This window comes from Myiozetetes cayanensis, unplaced genomic scaffold, assembly GCF_022539395.1.
Source record: "Myiozetetes cayanensis isolate MyiCay16 unplaced genomic scaffold, myiCay2020 scf15, whole genome shotgun sequence".
NCBI classification, from domain to species: Eukaryota; Metazoa; Chordata; class Aves; order Passeriformes; family Tyrannidae; genus Myiozetetes; species Myiozetetes cayanensis.
The window spans coordinates 4,525,100-4,545,462 of NW_026087159.1; the positions used below are offsets into that span (position 1 = coordinate 4,525,100).

The 20,363-nt window shown below is 44.8% G+C and overlaps 1 protein-coding gene across 7 annotated transcripts in view; it reads left to right on the top strand.

Moving 5' to 3' along the window:
- ATP11C (ATPase phospholipid transporting 11C) overlaps positions 1–20,363 on the top strand; it is a 56,588-nt gene that overhangs the window by 14,743 nt on the left and 21,482 nt on the right. For all 7 annotated transcript variants that reach the window (XR_007628296.1, XM_050310296.1, XM_050310290.1 and 4 more), the window contains exons 2-15: positions 2,557–2,676; positions 4,717–4,806; positions 8,914–8,994; positions 9,980–10,087; positions 10,690–10,818; positions 13,254–13,357; positions 14,005–14,055; positions 14,903–14,967; positions 15,561–15,642; positions 16,009–16,159; positions 16,925–17,122; positions 18,033–18,194; positions 18,380–18,537; positions 19,430–19,501. Coding sequence is in view for 6 of the 7 variants with exons in the window: in XM_050310296.1 (XP_050166253.1) it covers positions 2,557–2,676; positions 4,717–4,806; positions 8,914–8,994; positions 9,980–10,087; positions 10,690–10,818; positions 13,254–13,357; positions 14,005–14,055; positions 14,903–14,967; positions 15,561–15,642; positions 16,009–16,159; positions 16,925–17,122; positions 18,033–18,194; positions 18,380–18,537; positions 19,430–19,501 (1,571 nt within the window). In the remaining variant the exon portion in view is untranslated. The remainder of the gene's footprint in view (positions 1–2,556; positions 2,677–4,716; positions 4,807–8,913; positions 8,995–9,979; positions 10,088–10,689; positions 10,819–13,253; positions 13,358–14,004; positions 14,056–14,902; positions 14,968–15,560; positions 15,643–16,008; positions 16,160–16,924; positions 17,123–18,032; positions 18,195–18,379; positions 18,538–19,429; positions 19,502–20,363) is intronic.

Consider the following 20,363-nt stretch of genomic DNA (forward strand, 5'->3'; position numbering starts at 1 on the left):
GGCAGGGGAAGCTGTCGCTTCCTCCCTGTGCTGGAGGGATGCCCACCAGGCACGCCTGGCTCCAGATCCTTCACAGGGACACGACAGGGACTTCACACTTGGGGACAGTCTGTCTCAACTCCAACTCCCCAGTGCTGCAGTGGTGTGGATGAATGGCTCTGCCTCTCGCTCCTGGGGCGCAGGTTGGTGAGACCCACCTCCATAACGCAGCAGATACATCAGGGAACCTTTTCTGGGTCTAGTTTCTAGTTTGGAAGATGTGCTGTTCGCTGCTGCAGGCTGTGGTGATGAGGCTGGGAGAGTGATGACATTCCCTAGCTGGGAGTGTGCATCTACTCTATCTGTGTTTGGGAGCTGGTGGTGGTGATTGCTGCTGGATCTGTGCTGGGGGGTGCAGGGACATGGTGCAGGGTTGTGAGAAATTTCCATCTTCTGCTCCAAGCATCAACTGCTGGAGGTTTGAGGATGTCTGTAGCAAGAGCAGTCAGCACAGCAAACTAGGTTTAGGCATGGTGTAAAAATACTTCTTTAATTGAAGATACTGCAGACACGGGTGGGGAGCAGGGGGGAGGAAGAGCTGCTGTTTCCTTTGGGCAGATCCTACTCCTGGTGCAACAGGATCAATTCAGTTGTTGCTATTCCAGGTACACCTATTTTAGTTGTTTAAATTTTTGGTTTTTACACTTCCCCCAAGCAGCAGTTAGTCCCAGGCCTTGCTGTCTTAACACGTTTGTTTTCAGAGTACCTTTTCTCTAGCTGGGTTTTGTTTGCAGCTTGACACGCTGCCTGTGATGAGCCCTTTGGACAACCAAGATGCGGAGCCAGATCCAGGGCACTCCATGAGCAGGCTGAGTCCATGCTGGGCAACTGGCATGGGACAGATATTTGGCACTTGCCATTGTGGGGTTTCAAAGCAAGCAAACTGTAGGGTTGAGGGTTAATATGAGTAAGGGGACTATGAACAGCAGCCCTGCTGTGTTTCAGCAGCCCTGCTGCCTGCTAATGCCCTTGAAGCATAGACTGACAAATGTTTTCCCTGCTCACGTTTTAAAACCCAAACCCTTAACTCTAAGAAAACCTTAGCCTGGTCTAACACCATTCTTTTTCCCCCCAACGCCATCTATTCTTAGTGGGTATTTTAAATTCACTGTATAATTTTAAGTTGAACCTTGCAAAGTGCTTTCTGGTGCCAGCCAGGTCTTCTCCCTTGGCTGTGAGCATCTGTGGCAGGGACACTTTGTTATATGAAAGGGGGAACCTGGACAGAATGAAAAGCTGATTTTTAAACTACTGCACAGTTTTGTTTCTTTTGAAAATACAGTTTTATGAGCCACTGAGAAACTTGAGTGTGCTGGGCAGCCCAGAGCTGGAGGCTCATGGGGATAGAGTCCACCTGAGAGCTTCCTCAGGGCTGCAGGGACCTGCGTGGCCTCTGCTTTGTCACAGATTGGCAAGTGCTTTTAAATGAAGTTACAAGAAGTTGGAAATTCTGTTTTTAAGAGTTATGTTGAAATAATAGAGCTCTGTTACTTTGGAATACTCAGATACCCTTGTTTACTATGAGTTAACATCATCACCATTGGATTGGGAAGATCTAGCTTTGATTTGCCAGGTGCAGTCACCTCCCATGGGCAGCCTGGAAGGGCTGTGGGATGGCTGGGTCTCTGCTAGAGCTCTGTGTTGCTGATCACAGGTGTCTCCCCTTTGTGCAAGGGATGCTCCCCTGCAGACCAGCTCTGCTTCCCTGCTGAGGTTATGCCACTGCAATTCCCCTCATCCTTCTCCTGGCTGCTGTGGAGCAATGGGACTGTCATCAAGCCCCCATGACACAAGGTTAACATTCACTTGTGACATCTCATTCTGTTTTAAATTAAACCCTCAGCAAGCCCAGCTGGCTTCCTCAGCACCCTACGTGTCTTCTTGAGGAGTTTGTGTTGTGAAACTGTCTGCTTTATTATTCCTGGTTTTAGCTGAGATTTTTAAATAGAAGTAGACTTTTTTTTAAGCTAAATCCAAAGACTGTATGTACTAGTGTGGTAGTGAGACATTTTGCCTGGACTTGAGGATTGGACAGGAGAGTGTGTGTAAAGGAGACTGCAATTTCCATCATTCTGCATGTGGTGAATAAACCCAAAGCTGAAGGACTCTCAGCTCAGGACTAGGAAGAGATGTGTAGATAATAAATTATATTCCTTATGACTCCAAATGCTTGATAAAGATACATATGCTCCTTCAAGAAGGAGAAATTGCCTAGTATAGGCAGCAGATGTCCTGCATAGGTGGCCTGTCCTGGTGACAGGCTGTGGTCCTGGGAGCTGAAGGCTGAGCAGAGCTGGATCTGCAGGCTCAGCATGGCCTTGGTTTTGCTAAATGACCTTATGTGTTCCTCTTTGTTCTCTGTGCTTTCACCGGGGCATAGGAGTGAACTTTTGGGGTTCTAGCTGCCTGATTTCCAGTGAACAGCATAGTGCATGGAGAAGCTGGAAGATATTAACGCAGCTATTTAATTTTTTTGAGTTAAAAGCTAATTTCTCCTTTTCCTGGTTGCCCTGACAGTGTGCTGGGGAGGAGAAGCGGGTCGGTACACGCACCGTGGTGGTTGGGCACCGTCCTGTTTCGGAAACAGAGGCGTGTGTGGCACAGAAGTTCTGTGACAACAGGATTGTCTCCTCCAAGGTGAGCTCACTCTGCTTGTCCGGGTGCATAGTGGGCGTGTATTCCCTGCTCCTGCATTCACCCTGATTTTATGTGGTGGTGGTTTTTGAAATTGAGAAGCTGAGTTCCTGAAGGTTGGATGTAAAGGTCCCTTTGCAGGTGGAGCAGCGTGGTACAGACCTTACATGCAGCTCCAGTCTCTCTCTTTGGCTGTTTCTTTTTTTTCTTCCTATCGATGCCAGTGGGGGTCTGTACAAGTTCCTTTCTTCTAGGCTGGATGAGAGCAAAGCACAGGGACACAGTGGTTTTGGGGGTTAGGGTGGGGGTTTTTGGTGGTGGTTTTGTTTTTTTTTTTGTTTTGGGGGGTTTTGTTTGTTTGTTTTGGGTTTTTGTTTGTTTTGGTGGTTTTTGTTTGTTTGTTTGTTTTAGTTTTCTCGCATTGGCTTTGGGAAGAAAGGACAATTTAGGTGTAATATAGCATGAGGTAACAGCGCTCAGATTTGCTGTTTGCAAATCAGGGAGTGAGGATTATTTTACAAATGGACTGAAAAATACAATTCCCCATTTTATTTTTTTTTTTTAATTCCATGGGATTTTTCTGTCTTGAGATAGGACAAAAATAACCATGCTCTGTTTATCCCTTTGGATGGAAAGGGGGAAACATTCATATGGTATTAATGCCGCTTTTGTTTATGGTGGAAAACTGTGATGACACCCATCTGCCTTCTGCTTAGCTTTTTTCCATGACATTCATGAAGCTATTTCAAAAGATTTGAAGCCAATTCGAGTAAAATATCAAACAAGTGGCATTCCATATTGTCAACACAGCTGGATACATACCACACTGCTTAGGATTCATGATGCTCAGCATACACTTAGGCTTCAGTTTTGCTGTACTTGAGCTGTAAGGGGGTTTTTCTCTCTCCTTTCTCTTTTTATACCTCTTGGCTCTTTCTTATCTGTTTTTATATGTCTGTGCTGTCTGAGTTTATTTTGGGAAAAAGTTTTAAGTCTAGCCATGTTTAACTTGTGTAGCATTCCCACTGATGTTTCCCTGGCATGCAAAAGGGTCCTTCAGCGAGGACACCTTCCCCTGTTCCAGTTCCCTCTCTGACAAATGGTTTGTTTGAGCACTAATTTTAGTTCTTCCTTGATTTATTTTTGAATGTTGTGTCCTTGCTCTTTTTTTCCGTTTTTATATTTGCTAGGCTTGGGTTGTCTTACCTGACCAGTCTCTTTTATAATTAAGTAGATATTGGTCTTGAGACTTGGCTCCTTACTCTTTTTTATTTCAGGCAGGCTGAAAGATAGATATTAGACCCATTATTTTACATATTCGTCTTAAATTACATGTTTTTCTAAAGCAAATGATTTAACAGCTTTCTTAAAATTATAATAAAGCAGGAAATTATACTTAATACCAGATTTGTATGGGCAGCATGACTTTGTTTGTTTGCTGTTTTTTGTTTGTTTGCTTGCTTTTGTTTTGTGGTGTTTTGTTTGGGTTTTTGTTTGGTTTGTTGTGGGGTTTTTTGTTTTTGTTTTTTTTTTTAACAGAAAAGCAACTCTAAGATGCTTTGGGGAATTTGGAAAAAATCTCCACTGTGCATTATTTCTTAATGAAATCATGTGTCTCCAAATGCCTTTCTAGAACCTGTTGTTTTTATCTTATTTTACCTTCACCATTTTCCAAGTGTGTGGTTTGGGTTATTTTGACAAAAGGGAAATAGTTGTCTACTTTAAAGCAAAGCAACACAAACACCCATGCAACTGTGAGGCACTTCCAACTATTCCTACTCTACTCCAGCAGAGAGAACTGGAGCTGGAATCTGAAGCAGGAGCTCAGTGGCATTTCAGCATCCAGCTGCATCGTGCTCCTGGTATTAGATCTGAGACCTGGACCTCTGCCTGGAGCTGCTCAGCTGCCTTGCTGTGGTTCTCCTTGCCGTGTTAAAGGGAGAACTCCTTTCTTCCTTTGTGCAAATACTTTCCATTTTGTAACTCTAGTCCCTCTCGGTCGTGTGCCTTGGTCTGTTTGTGAGTTCTCCTCTCTCCCCACAGTACACCCTCTGGAACTTCCTCCCGAAGAACCTTTTCGAGCAGTTTAGAAGAATTGCCAACTTCTATTTCCTGATCATCTTCCTCGTGCAGGTAAGAGCTTTGATGCTGAGAGTGGATTTTATTTCAGTACAGGTGGTAAGCACAACTTGAACAAGAACTGAGCTTCAAAACTGACTCTGTGCTTATAAGTGATTTTGGGTTTTTTAGTTGGAAGCTGTGTTATAATTCTACCACACCATCCAGTATATAATAATAATTAAAATTATCTAGGCCTGCCTGAGATGAGGTTTGAATAACTGCTGGAACGTTCATGAACCATCTGAACTCTTAACTGTTAAGATCAATCAACCAGTGAAAATACACTTGATGCTACAGAATCTGTTTTTTTGTCACAGTTATTACTTCTGTTGCATAACTCTTTTCTGAAGTTACATGATACTTGTATGTCTCAGTTATCATGAGTTTCAGGGCACACAGGAGGGATAGGTTGTACTTGGTAGTATTTAGAAAATGCATAGGATAAGGTTTGGAAACATGAAGTTTCAGGAAGCTGCAATTCATGGACAAAACAGCAAATTTTTTAGATGAATTAAGTTTTCCTGCTCTGCTTTGTGACTTGAGTTAAGGGGCAAATCCTGGGGAAGCCTGAATACTCATTTTATCTGTTCTGTCATCCAAGAAAAGCAAGCTGTCAAAATGCATTGGGGCAAAGGGAGTTTGAGAGAATCACCACAGTGCATTTACTCACCTTTTAAATCCTCAGGCCTGGGTCTCAGCAGACAGCCAGCTCTAGGGCTGAAAACAGGGAAATGAAATGGCATCGTGTGGCTACTGCAGAGATGTTAGATGGCTTCTCCAGGGTTTTTGGTGATTCAGGACTGGGGTATCACTCCCTCCTCGGCTGCTTGTTTGAAAGATGAGTGCCTAAAATCTTTGTCCTTACAGTAAAGAGTTATGATTTATAGCCATTTTGGTGGTTGCTGCAGAAACGGGGGATCCCAAGATAACAGCTGTGTGTGGCTCCTCCTGGCAGTGTGACATGAAAGGCCAATTTACTCTGGCGTCAGCTGGCTTGCCTCCATCTCTTCATTTCGCTGGCGTTGCTCCATTTTGTCAGACCCAATTTGTAATTTGCCTTGAACTGAAGCGATGCCCTGGAGTCGAGATGTCCTTTTTGTGTAGCTGGCCACTTAGTGATGCATTTTATCTGTTGACCCTCTGGCCATGAAGAACGTGGAATATTCCTGATTATACTTACAAGGCAGGTTGCAGTCTAGCTGCTTGCCCCCTTTAAACACAGGTGTGTGCAGGTGAGAGAAGAGCCTGGTTGTTCCTTCTTCACTGTGTTCTGTGAGCACCTCTAAAATAAGGAATCAACCCTCATGGTCTATCAGAAAAATAACAAACCCAACCAAGCAAAACCCAGCCTGACAGCACTGATCCACTGGCTGCTGTGTAGAGTAACCACCTGCCCCTGGGAGCTTGTCATTCCGGAGATGTTGCTTGCCTTGAGAAGCACCCAAGGCCACTCCATTCATTTGAAATACCAAGAGTTGTACCTTGAAAAATGCCACTGCTTAAATATTTGTGCTTATCTTTAAGTTTCTTCAAATTAATGGCATTGTCTTACATGATTGCTGCATGAGGAGTGAAGCATCACAGTGCTTGGGGTATTCCCTGGTGCATCTGCTCTGCCTGTTGTGAAACCCCTTATGAAAATATACATTACTTTGTGACTCTAAATTCAGCTTTTCTGTCTAAGACAAAATTGGTACATTAAACATGAAACACCTATTACACACAAACTGGGATACAAATACAAATAGCTGTTTCTTTGTTTCATCTATTGGAACACTCACAGGAATCTGCAAGGAAACTCGGTGGAAAAGGTTGGTCTGGTGTGAACGAAGTCCAAGAATGTTTATGGACAGACTGGTGGAAGTAAACTGATTTAGGAGGTACCAGGAATGAAAAGTGTCCCTTTTGATTGATGGAGATGACTTCTGGAGTGTGATCCTCAATCTCCTAAGAAATCACTTAGGATTAGAATCTATTAAGTAACAGGAGGATTTTGTCGCTTTTAAGTGGATCCAAATTAAGCTGTTGAAGTCCTGAACCAGTTCAAAAATAACTTCATAGGAGTCTGCCTTTGATGTTCTGGCTCATTGCTCATACTCAACCTTCCAGCAGCCGCTAAGGGGAAGAGCAGTTTCCAGCCATGGGATGTGTAGGGTGTGCAAACTCCAAATACATAAATTACTTATTTCATGGAATTCATCTGATATTTGTGTTTCTACATCTATAATACAGCATTTGTGTGGACAGAAATCATATTGTTTGTTTACATAAGTACATACAACTGCATCTTGTCCAGTGCAGAAAACTCTTCTGCTGGGCAGCCTGAGGTCCTCTGCTTTGCCCTTCTCAGCCAAAGTTCCTCTTGGATTCCCAAGACTTGTCCAGTTTTTGCAAGATAACTTGTGTCTGACTGGCCTAGACTTCAGTGATGTCACCCCAGTGAGAGGCCATCACATGTGCTGTGTGCAGTGTGTCTGTGTGACACTTGGCACTGTCCTCACTCAAGGTTGTTCCTCCAAAGTCTGGTTTCTACCAGACTTTCTGCTTGGAGACATTTTACTCCCATTTGAGTGAGCCAGGGCTTTGTGTTCCTGGAAATATTTGTGGTGTTTATCTGCATTTACCCTCCTGCTGCTTAACTCATACAGCACTTATCTGGCTGCTTCTTGTGTTGGATCTCTTTCACTTCAGTATCCTCTGACTTTTCTCTTTGGGTTCAGTATTGCAGAGTACAGCATTTCATAGTCAAAAATGTCCACGTAGCCCGTAAGAGGAGTCCTGTCTTTAACATGGCATTTTACGGGCAGTCTGAAACAATAAATATACAGATGCTGCTGTTTTTGAGTGTGCCAGGGAAGCACAAACAAGAGACAAAGTCCCTTTGTGGGGACACAAAGCCTTTCTGCTGAGTTTCCCCATCCCTTTCACCACAGTGCTCATCATCTGCCTCTTGTGCTCCTGTTCTCTCTGAGGACAGAAGGAAAGAGGGCCAACTTTATTGTACCCTGGTTTGGAAGGTGGGGCAAGGGTGCTGCTTGTCCTCCTCTTACCTTGTTTCTTCCCTGTTATGCTGTTCTTAGCCTTTGGACCAAGTCTGGATGCAGTCAGAAGAAACAGTAGTTTCCCACAGCCTGAAAAGTTATTTAACAGTGAAGGGGCTTGTTCTTTGCCACAGGGCTGGCTCGAGCATTGGATCGAGCTCAGGAAGGATCCACCTATCTGCCCTAAGGCCCCTGTGTAGTCATGGTGCCTAAATTGTGCTCTGAAATCCAAATTTGAGAGCTGAAAGACATAGCATGGATTTCTGTTTTACTTAAATATTCCCATTTTATTCTGTAGTATATCTAATAGGTAATTTGGGCTGATACATGTTATTTTTAAGCTTCAAGTGTGAGTGGTTCAGGATGACTTGTACTGTCCTCCCTTTCATAACTAGCAGTGGTTTAAGGTTCAGATGTGCCCTGTCTTCACTGCCAAAGTGGAGAAAGGACCCTCCTGTGGCTCAGTGAGGAATTCATTCTTTCATTGCTGCTGCCACTGCCCCATCCTCATCCTCTGCTGTGGTCCTCTCCAGCAGAGGGAGAGGTGATGGGAGTGTGCTTGCTGGCATTCACCCTTTGAATAGTTGCATTTAGCCCACCTCCAGGAACCTTTTCACTCAGGCTTTTGTTTCTTGCTAGAGCAAGGGCAAATTTAGGCTTTATGCTATTTCTGGTAGGATTTTTCCCACTGGAGGCCATCCTGTGATCTTCAGGAGCAAGTATTGGAGTCTCCTTGTGATGGAGAAGGGCACTCCTGGGGAGGCCTGTGCTGGTCCTTCTCATGTGCCCCTTGGAATCGTAGAATGAGTCATGGAATGGTTTGGGTTGGAAGGGATCTTAAGGATCATATAGTTCCAACCAGCCTGCCATGGGATGCCACTCAGTAGATCAGTTTGCTCAGGACTCCATCCAACCTGGCCTGAACACTTCCAGGGACAAGGCCCTTTCTTCCCTTCCTCTTCTGCTGGGTTCTGACTTGCCTCCAGTGGGATGAGCCTCTTTTTCCCCCATTACCAGGGTTTTGGTTTCTTCTCCTACCTGGACCACTGGTCAGCAGTACATGTTTTTTTCTCTGCAGGTGATAGTGGACACTCCAACCAGCCCAGTGACCAGTGGCCTCCCGCTCTTCTTTGTCATCACTGTCACAGCTATCAAACAGGTACAGATGTCGGTGTGGGGAGAAGATGCTCTCTGGGACATGTAGAGAAAATGATGAACATGTATTTAAGTATACTCATAAGTCACCAACTTGGGCTGGTAGGTTAAGTGAACCCTTCTTAGGGGGTGAGATATGTGCACTGGTGCTTCTCAAGAGAGGCTGCATTTTGAGTGTGGTTATTGCTGTCTCCCGTTTTGGCAGTGTAAAGCAGCTCTGTATGTGCTGTTGTAAGCAGGCCATGAGGGTCAGTAAAGCTTACTGCTGTAGTTCTGGTGTTACTTGAATGTTTTTTCCCTTTTTAGAAATGCTCTGTGGGTCTTTGCAGAGACTTACTCCAAATATAGCCCACGCTCTGCTCCCGTGTTGGTAGGTGGAAAGGACAGGTTCTGTTCAACCACTCAGCTAGTCCTGAAAACATGCAGTCCTCATCTTGCAGTGTAAAAAGACCTTTTTCCTCCCATCATATGCACATATGCCATTTAAAATTTCCTGATTTGAATAATAAAAGAAGTTTCTTCTTTAGTGGCTGGAAAGAGAGAGCTAGAATAAAATCTGTCTGCTTCAAATCTCAGTGTTTTATTCGTACAGTAAAGACTGAAGAGGAAGAGTCTCATTCTGCGTTACCATAGGAAAGGGTTCCAGGCTGCTAAGTGTATTATTCATAATATCAGCCTGTTCTTGCCAATGCTGAGAATAATAGAAATGTGTTACAGTAGTTTAGCTGCTCATTGCATGCCCCGCATATAGATTGTTTTTGTGTGTTATTTTAATCTGTTCTGAATCTGTCAAACACGCATATGAAGTTTTTAAAATAAATTGATTCAGTCTGAGCTACTCTGGTTGATGTTTTGTCAGGCATGAAGGAGGTCTGAGGACCGCTTGATATATTCATTGTTTTAATCTGTCCCACTACAGCCTCACTCATCCTCTTTCATTAGTTTACTTGCTTCATTATGAGCTTTGTTGCCTGTGTCTGTGTGCCTAGGGGTATGAGGACTGGCTGAGGCACAGAGCTGACAACGAAGTGAACAAGAGCAACGTCTTCGTTGTTGAAAATGCAAAGCAAGTGCGGAAAGAAAGTGAAAAAATCAAGGTAACTGTTAACTCGCATGTGGTTATTGCTGAAGCTGATGGGAGCACAAAGGTGTGTGGTAAGGAGACAGGGGCAGGGGAGGAGGGATGTACTGGGTTAGAGCTGCCCCAGCCCGCTCACTTTCAGATGAGATGCTTTGAGAGCTGTTCCTGCTTAAGGAGTGAAGCTGCCTTTGATTGCTTTTGAAAAGCTGTCTCACAAAAGCTGAACTGGGGCTGACAAGTGACAGATCTGTCAGCGTTTTGCACTTCTCCAGGACAGGCAGTCCTCTTCTATTTCCAACTCTCCCAAGGACACCAGGAAAGTACACTTAGCTTTGACGTTAATTTATCACGCCGCACTTCAGACAAGTACAGTCTCTTGCTCCATCAAGATTGAGTAGAGAAATAAACACTAACCATGCCATGTGGATGCTGTGATTTGGTGCTGGGCTGGATTACCCCATAGGGCTTGTGGGGTGAAGCTTAAGGACCCAGCACCTCTTAAACCTCAGTTTGCCTTTTTAGCCAAGGTGATTTCCTCTAGGCTTTGAGAGAAGCGAAATTGTAACCGTCTAATAACAACTGAGAGGACTTTTCATGTAAATGTTTTCTTTCTTCTAGGTTGGTGACATAGTAGAAGTGAAAGCAGATGAGACCTTCCCCTGTGACTTGATATTTTTGGCCTCCAGCAGCATTGATGGGACCTGTTATGTCACTACAGCAAGTCTTGATGGCGAGTCCAATTTCAAGGTGACAGGAATGGATAGGGCAGTGTGTGAGAGATGGTCCTTTGGTACCTTGAAATGCCAGTGCTTGCATGGCAGGAGGGTGTGCTTAACTGGAGGGTGCTCCCATGGAGCCCATCCCTGGGGCTGCATGGCTGCATTTAACAGCTCTTCCCTCTTGTCTGCTTCCAGTGCATCAGCACTCAAGGGATTGTCTGTGCTCTGTTTTGTCTCCAAGAGCCATTTCTGCTGGCACTGCCCCAAATTGTATTGATATTTATCGATACACGTTCACTGCCTTACTGCCCATCACAGGAGGCATGTTAGTGCTTCCCTGCTCCAGCCATGCATTGCAAGGTCTGGTGTGTCAGTAAAGCAGTGCCTGCAGCTCTTCAGCTCCCTTTCCAGTACCTGCCAACGTGCCTGTTACTTAACTGAGCATTTCCAGTGAAACTGGGGACTTTTTCAGGCAATGTGTCTAGATTCATTTGGGGAATTTTTCACCAGCGTGAGAAAAGCATTACTTCTGGGATTTTTTTTCTCCCTTTCCCTGAAGCAGGAAGTGAAATTTAATACTAGTCTTGCTGAGGATGAATCTCTTTAGTTTATTTTCTTTCTTTCTTACTCTCTAGTCTAGGGAGAGAAGCAACAATAAGAAACTTACATACCTCAGAAGACATGAATATTTGGTTGCACTTGAGTTTGATAATTATTTATACAAATACTAGCAACTGCAGTAGTAAGACTGGAAGATACTTTAAATTCATTCTGTCACACTCTCTGAAGTCAATGGGAATACCCCTGTGGATCTGATAAGTGTTACCTGGGGTTTGTGGCTCATCTCAGTTGCTTGGTTGCTCGGCTCATCTCAGTTAATTGGTTCTGGATAACTGTGTAGGAGCTGATGCAGTGCTGGTACAGTGTACTGGTGCCATTAGTGAAGAGGAGTTGGAGCTTTGAAGTGGCTTGAGGCTAAAAATAGATAACTGTATTAAAAAGGCTGCTGCTTATTTGTGTCAGGTGTATTATATGCATGAGTTCGCATTACTTTTGCAGAGTGTTGGGTCTTAGTAACTTGTGAGTCTGTAAGTGTGATGCTGAGTTTCTATATCAAGCACTCTGGTGTGTTTTTCTTGGTTTGCAAATTCCTGTAGGTGACTGGGAGCTGTCTCATGTTTCATGACAAGATGAAGATGAGTTTGAAATGAAAAAGGAGTAGAAAAGCCATCTCTCTTTAGGGAAATAGGTCTAACGTTAGGAACCAGAGTTTGCTGCAAAAGGAGGGTGAGGGAAGCACACTTGGGTAATCACCAAACCTCATCTACATGGATATCTGCTGTCTTCCTGGTGGGGATTTTTCTGGTATTTGGGGCATGTCAGGTTGAGATATGGGAAAGGTGCCTGATTAAGTGAAACTGGAGGAGAACCATAAAAGAGATTTTGTCAGGGCTCTGTCTTTGAAGCTCAAATCTTTGCTCATACATTAGCTAAAAGAACATGTGTTTTCTAAATACACTAAAGGATGTGAAGATTGTGGAATTGATTAGGAGACAGCTTTGAAGTACCACTCAGTAATTGCCCAGTGTCTGTGATTATGGGAGCAGCAGATGCAAAATCCCACACAAGGGCTGGGTTTGCTACTGGGCACTGCAGGAAGAGCTTTGAGTTGTGTTTCACAAGAGCTGTGATTTATACTGAAGGAGGGGGGGGAAGGTGTGTGTCTGCTTTCGATAGGAACAGCCAGGCAGGTTACCAAAACAGCACAAAGGTGGGTATTTATGATTCCATGACTACAGTGTGTGTAATGTAACAGTGCTCCCTGGGACGCACAAGGAGGGGGACGCAAACGTAAGGAGTGGAGGAAGCTTTTTAATGAATTTGTTTATGAAGATGGATTGAGGCAGCCTGCCGTGCAGCCCGCCGTGACTTGGAGCTCCGAGTAGCTCCTATAAATAGAGCCTGAAAGGCAGCGAGCAGATCCTTTGTGGGCTTTCCAGTTAATTATGAGAGATGAACCTTTGCAGCAGCAGCTGCTAAAAATAGCTCAGAGTCTGTCAGCGCTCTGCCTGATCCCTGCGTGCTGGAGCTGGTGTCTAGTTACCATCAGGAGCCAGGGCAGGTGGTCCCTGGGAGCCCCTACTTCAGGGGCCACCTGCATCCTCCCCCCACCTCAACCAGGACAAGTCCCTAGGGAGCAACCAAAGTTCTGCTTTTGGTAGGTGTTTTACTGGGAGATATCCAGCACCTCCTTCCCACTGTGGTTTCTCTTAAGCTTTAGTGACTTCATTCTTTCACTGAGAGATGCTTCAGCTGCTTTGTGGGAGCATGGTGAGGGCTTGGGTGAGCTGCTGGTGCTGACAAACCTGTGCATGGTGGCATTTTAAGTAACAGGGTGTAAAACTTGGGGATGGAGTTGTTGCTGGGGGCTTGTGGTGACGCTGCCTGTTCTCCTCTGCCCAGACTCACTATGCAGTGCGGGATACCACCGTGCTCTGTACGGATGAAGCCATCGACACCCTCACTGCCACCATCGAGTGTGAACAGCCACAGCCTGACCTCTACAAGTGAGTCTGCCCATCCTGCATCCCATCCTGCCTGATGGCATCCCCCTGCAGACACCTCAGCACTGTCACTTGGGGGATCTACTAAGTTACAGGACGGCAAAGCGAAGGCCATCTTCTTTAGTTTGAGATCAGAAGGTTTCTCAAGGCAGTGATAAGCTTCTAGGCTTCTTCCATATGAGGATGGCAAAGTTGACACCACACTTCTTCAAGGCTGAGTGTCTTTGCAGGAAAACCTCCCTTGTGCAACACATGTCATGGTGTAATGAGCTTTCTTTTTGTCAGCTCAGCTGTAGTAATGGTCCATGTGATTATCTTAGCCACTCTGCCTCTCCCAGGTGAAATGCATTGGGCCAAATGCCTTCGAGGAGTAAGGGGTCTCTGTGGTTAAATCCTTTGAGGGAGGTTTGCTGAGGTGTGTTGCAGTTTGTAATGGGGATGTGCTGGGCTGTGTAGGGACACCTCTGACCTTGGGGGTGTGTGGCTTCTCCCTGTCCTTAGTGCAGCCACCCCTCTGAAACATTAAACTCTCAAATGCACCTGTTTCTGTGTTTGCTTCCATCTCCTGTCAGTTTTGGTTTTTTTTTTTTAGTATGTTTGTAGTATCTATAAGGTGTTTGTAATAGAAGTTTCTCATATTTTTATTACAGATTTGTTGGAAGAATTATTATCTACAGAAGTAATCAGGAGCCTGTAGCCAGGTTGGTCTTGCAGCCATCTGCTGGCCCTCCTCAGAGGGGTTGGGCATCTAAATAAATAATGTCAAGGATCTGAATTTGTGCTGCCATCATTTGGGAATGTTTTTTTTCTTTAACCATTCCGAAGATTTCATTATAAAAGGAGATCCCCCCCTTCTGCCATCCTGTTACTTGTTTGAGCCCCTCTTGGGGAAGCAGTGCAGGACCACCTGGTAATGTCCTGCCCTGCTGATGGGGAACAGATTTACCAGGCAATCACAAAATATTTTCATTCAAAGGAAAGCAAAAACTTTAACATCAATCAGAGTGTTTCAGGGAAAAAATGAGCAAATAATGTTCATAAGCCATCAAAAAAAGTCAGCTGACACTGGAGTATGCTGGGTGTCTTTTGTGCTATGGTGGGTCTGCTCATACCCTAGAAGCAAGAGAGGGTCATGAATGGGGGTCAACAGAGTGTTATTGGGGGTTTCAGAGAGAAATAAAAACATAAATGGGGCCATCAGCTTTAATGGTGCCATTGATTGACTGTTTTTGATGCTTTTCAAATCGGATTTTAATCTAAGTAGTGGAACATACTAGATCTGAACATTTTGCACTTATTCCTCCAAAGCCTTACGATAATCCCCCAATAAATGTGGGACTTTGAGCATCAGGGAGAGTCTGTGTAAGATGAAATGGAAATGTAAGTATATAAAGAGAAAAACAAACTCAAGCAAGATCCAATTTAACATACAAATCATGTACTCAAATCTAAAGAGCATCTGTTTAGCTTTATAATCTGTCTCTGAGTCTAAATTATAAAGTAGTTTGAATGTTGCTTGAGTAATGTTATAATTTCTTTTATGTTTAGGTCTTTGGGACCTGAAAACCTGTTGCTGAAAGGTGCTACCCTCAAAAACACCAAGAAGATTTATGGTGAATACTTTTTATTGTTTATTCATTTAAGTAGTTCTGATAAATGATGAAAAATGTAGATGTTCATTACTAAATTTGGAGAGGGAAAATACTTCTCTACAGCCTGTCTGCCTAGGCTGCACAGCTGTGTTTGGCGTGCAAGCTGATTGCAAAGTGGACAGGGTGAAATTAGGAGGCAGCGGTTGTGTCTACAGTGCTGCCAAGCTGTGCAGGTTGTATTTATACACCAGAGCAAGCTTTTCTTTTTGGCCTGAGATACAGTGAGCAAGGAGTTGTTCCCAAATTCTTTGCTGGAAATGTGCTAGGAGCAGAGTTCTGGACACTAATGATTTAGGGTGACGGCTGTTATGGAAGACTGATGATTTTTCTGACTGTACGTGATCTACAGGCTCTGCTCAGTCCTCTGGGATACATGCAGTTGCATTACTTGGCAGCCTCAGAGGTTTCTGTAGTTGAACAGTCCTTGGGTAATGCCTCTTTCTTCAGCTGGGATTTGAGTTTGATGTAAACACCGATGCCCCTTATGGCCAAGTGCCAGCTGGGTCCCTCTGGGGCTGCAAGTCCCTTATGAGCCCTGCTTTGATACCCTGCAGGAGTTGCAGTCTATACTGGCATGGAAACAAAAATGGCTCTGAACTACCAAGGGAAATCTCAGAAACGGTCTGCAGTGGAAAAGTGAGTATTTATATTCCAGAGAAAATCGGTGAAAGTTGTTGGGTTTGTTTTTGTTTTTAATGGGTGACGTGTACAGACATAATCCCCCAATCTACTGCCTTTTGTTTCAGATGCTCTCTGATTGCGTAGGAAAATCTGGGTATTTGATAAAGCATATCTTGCCAGAAGCAGCAAAATTTAGTAGCTTTTTTTAATTTAAAAACAAAATTAAGAAATGTTAAAACATATGAACCTGACCCTGAAATGTCAAAAGCACTTGTTCGGTATTTCCCTTTTGAAAAGTGAGGAAGTCTTGTTCCTGCTCACTTACACAGTTTTCTGTATAAAAATAGCTGCAAGAATTGAAAAAAGAAACCTGTTTTTCAGATCTATCAACGCTTTCTTGATAGTGTATTTGTGCATCCTATTGAGCAAGGCCACTGTGTGCACGACTCTGAAATACGTCTGGCAGAGCAATCCATTTAATGATGAGCCTTGGTACAATGAAAAGACTAAAAAGGAGAGAGAGACGTTCAAGGTAAGTGGATTTGTATTTCAGCACCTCCTCCAGCTTTATGTATTCTGACGGTTTTATTTAATTGTGGTGCCTGCTGCCAGCCCTGTGAGTCCTGTTTGCTCTGAAGAAAGTGCTGTCATTTCCTTCGGTCTCTCTTTCTGTTTGCATTTCTTTCCTGCCTCTTTCGTGCTTGTGCACAGTGATATTTCTGTGGAGCAGGGCAAGGCATAAATAAATACTGTATAATACAGAAGTGCAGATGATTTAACCTGGGTCCTTATCTGAACTAGAGCTATCTTTCAGCTTTGAATAAGTAAACTTAAATTGAGGCCACATCAAGCAGTTTCTTAAACTTGCTGAGACGTGGGCAGTCAAGCCTGAGTGAGTGAGTGCGAGTGTGTAGAGATCAGTTATTTGATGGGTTATTGAGCAGGACTTACAGGGATGTCACTGAATAAGTTGTACCCTTGCCATAACTTGACTAGTCTCAAGACACCTGCTCCTTGTTTCTAGTTACTTGGGATTGGGATGGGCATGTAGCAGTATACTGTTAGGAGGAATATGCTTGGATAAAACATTGTTTTGGTCACTATAGAGCTTTCTTTAATTTTTGTGTCAAAGGAAAATGGGATTTAGCCCTCTGTCTTAGCTGTATTCATTTTCAGGTTGTTTTTTTTCTGTTTAACCTTAGAAGAAAAGCTGTCTAAAATCCCTAAGGTCTTGCTGTAAACTGCCCTTTAGTTACTCCTGATGGACACAGACTGCATCTTCTTCTTTCCTTTGTAGGTCTTGCGGATGTTCACGGACTTCCTGTCATTTATGGTTCTCTTCAATTTTATTATCCCAGTCTCCATGTACGTTACAGTAGAGATGCAGAAATTCTTGGGCTCCTTCTTCATCTCTTGGGACAAGGAGATGTACGACGAAGAAATAAAAGAGGGAGCGTTGGTGAACACCTCGGACCTGAACGAAGAGCTCGGGCAGGTCAGAACATGCTCTGTCTGCAATCTGCTTGGATGAAAGTGTGGGTGAAAACATCCCCCCTTCTGGGAACCCTTGATGTGGCAGTCCCTCACGGTCCCCTCAGGGCAGAGCTTCACCCGCTTTGGTGGCACTTTCCGTTTAATGTGATTCCCCTCGCTCTGCGAAACAGATAAGGTTATAAATAGTGCATGAAAGAGCAGGAATTGGGTCACGCCAATTGTTTCCATATTGGGGAATATCAGGCGCAGCAGTCTGCGTGTCAGGGTAGTTTGCTTTCACTGCTTCAATTAAAAATTAAAAATCCTCTGTCTCTTTGAGGATTAACGAAAATGTCTGCCCAGTCAGCTCCCTGGGCATGCAGAGCTCTTGGAGCTGCTCTGCTGCTGGGGCACCTAGACAGCTCAGGCTTCCCTTTCTTATCTGCACCAGGAGAGACTGAGTGCTTCCTGCTTTAGATTTTGCTTTAATAAACAATAAAAATATATTTGGAGCAGCAGTTAACTAATTGAAATACAGCACCAAGATGAAAATCCCCCAAAGGAGGCAGCAGACCTGCAGTTGCAGTTCTATAAGCACAAGGAGTGTAGCAAAGTACCCAAGAAGGAGGAGGAGGGGAAAGTGAAGAGCCTGGAAACAGATTTTAAATCTTCAGAAGCTGCCTCCTGTCACCCATGAAACAGACTGGAAAACAAAGGAGCTGCTCTAAGGAGCAAAGGAGAAGAACTACACAGTGATGAAGTGGGGCACCTGCTTCTTTTTTGCAGGGTCAGGTTAGGATAAGCAGCAAAGTGCTGCTCTCCTGCATTGGCACAGGTGCAGTAAAGTGCCCTGGCCTCTTTTTCTGGCGGGGCTCCTTCCCTGACAGATGGGGCTGGAGGTGCAGTGAGGCAGCCTGCCTGCTTGCTTCCAGGTGGAGTACGTCTTCACGGACAAAACCGGCACCCTGACAGAGAACAGCATGGAGTTCATCGAGTGCTGCATAGATGGGCACAAGTACAAAGACTGCATGTCGGAGGTGGATGGCTTCTCTCAGACCGATGGACCCCTAAAATACTATGGCAAGGCAGAAAAGGTAAGAAGTGTGCATATTGGTGGCTGTTCTGGTTTAGAGGTCAGCTCCTGGCTGGGTGAATACAACGGAAGCTGGGAGGGGGTGCGGGGTTTGGAGTTGTTTGGTTTTTAAATATGTGTACACAAAAATCACAACCAAGTACTGCAAGGTGGGCTGGTAACAAGCCCTACTTCACTTCTGCCTAGAGCCGTGAGGAGCTGTTCCTGCGAGCCCTCTGCCTGTGCCACACGGTTCAGATCAAGGAAGCAGACCAGGTGGATGGGCTGATAGGACATCCAGAACGCAAATACACCTACATCTCCTCTTCCCCAGATGAAATCGCTTTGGTGAAAGGCGCAGAAAAGTAAGAACTCGAAGATGTTGGGTTTTCAATTCCCTCTCTCTGGTGGGAGGAAGGGAGGTGAGGGCTATCTGAACATGGTAGACCCTTTTCCACAGTCAAGACTAGCAGCTCTCTCTGGGAAGCATGTTTTGATACCAGTGTGATACCTGACCCACAGCCCTGTGAAACCATGTGAGCCTCTGAGGGTCTAAATAAGCTCTCAGTAAAAGGGGTGCTGTGTAAAGGATCTTCCTTGAGCAGCTTCTTGGGAGGCCATGGTTTGCATTCTCTGAGAGCAGCCCTGAGGTGCTTCTTTGCTGGAGCCCTCTTGGCCTTGTAGTTTAATCCCCAAGAAGCAGAGACCAGTTACTATTTGCATACTGCAGCAAAATTGTTTCCTTGGCGTGCAGTGGCAAAATATAGGATGGGTTACTTTTGTCAACCCCACATTTGTGTCCTGCCAGAGATGCTCAAGGCCAGGCTGGGTGGGGCTTTGAGCAACCTGGACTAGTGAACAGGAGGTTGGGACTAGGTGATCTGTAAGATACTCCCCAGCCCAAACCATTCAGTGATTCTATGCTATTGCCAGGCCCTAGGTTTTAGATGAGGCTGTTGCAGCTGCATGTACTTGCTCATGGCTTGTAAATCTGCCAGAGGCCCAGTGGACCATGTCCAGAGGCTCTTGGTGTCTCTGTGCTCCGGTGCCCAAGCTCTCCAGGTGATGGGAGCAGTGCCAGAACATCATAGCAGGCTCTGCATGCAGTAAGCAAACATCCAACCATGCTCTTTAGCTCAGGCTCACCAACTTATTTACTCTCCTCTACAGTTCAGAAGTGAAACGAGAACATTGTTAATGCATAATATGTGCCAATGGGTGTTTTCAATGTTGTTCTGTCCTTTTGTTTATTGACAGGTATGGTTTCACTTTTCTAGGACTTGAAAACGATTTCATGAAAATACGAAACCAAAAGAATGAAACTGAGATGTAAGTGCTGCTGGGGCTGCCGAGGATCAGGGCTGCTCTTCTGCGCTGCTCCCAAACAGCTTGAGCGAGTCTGGTCAACCTGGCAAGGTCAAAGCTGTTCCTTGAGAGCTGTCAGGCCACACTGACCTGCCTGAAAAGTCCTGTCCTCTTTACAAAGCACAGCACAGTGAGGTGCAGGCTGAAAGGCTCGCTTGCGAAAAATCTGCGGGTGGTTGGTTTACTGACGTCTAAATTCAGGTCCCTTAAGTGCCTGCAGACCTTTGCATGTATCCTTCATCTGTACCCAGCCATGCAGATGGCTCCTGGGAGTCAGGGGGTGGCTGCTGACCTTATAGATAGTGGCTGGGTCTCACAGCAGGATACTGTAAACCTAAACTTATGATACGTCTCCCTTCCCTGTAACCTTTTTTCCCTACCCAAGCTGAAAATAGTTAGATTTTACCCTGTGCTCCCAACTTGGTGGATATCTGAGAGTCATTGACCTAATCCCAGCGCTCCCTGAGAACTTGCCTTCACAAGCAAGTTCTTACTTCCCTAATGGTGAAACTTATTACCTAATTGGCAGAGTCAGTGTTGTTGCCTGTGCCATGTGGTTCTCTGCTCCCCGCTGAGCTCCTGCCCGCCCTGGGGACTTGGCACAGTGGTGGCACCCACACCTTCAGCCCTATGCTCAGAGCACCACTGGAGTTCAGGTTTTTTTCTCCATTTTCTTGTGGAGTAGCTGTAAAAAGTACATTCCCCAGTGGGTGATACCTCTTGTGGATTGTATGGATTTCTGCAGCTCATTGTTAGTGATTTTCTGCCTCAAATAGTTATTTTTGTAGTTTTCTTTTCCTGAGTCAAAGCTTTTTTTTTTTTTTTT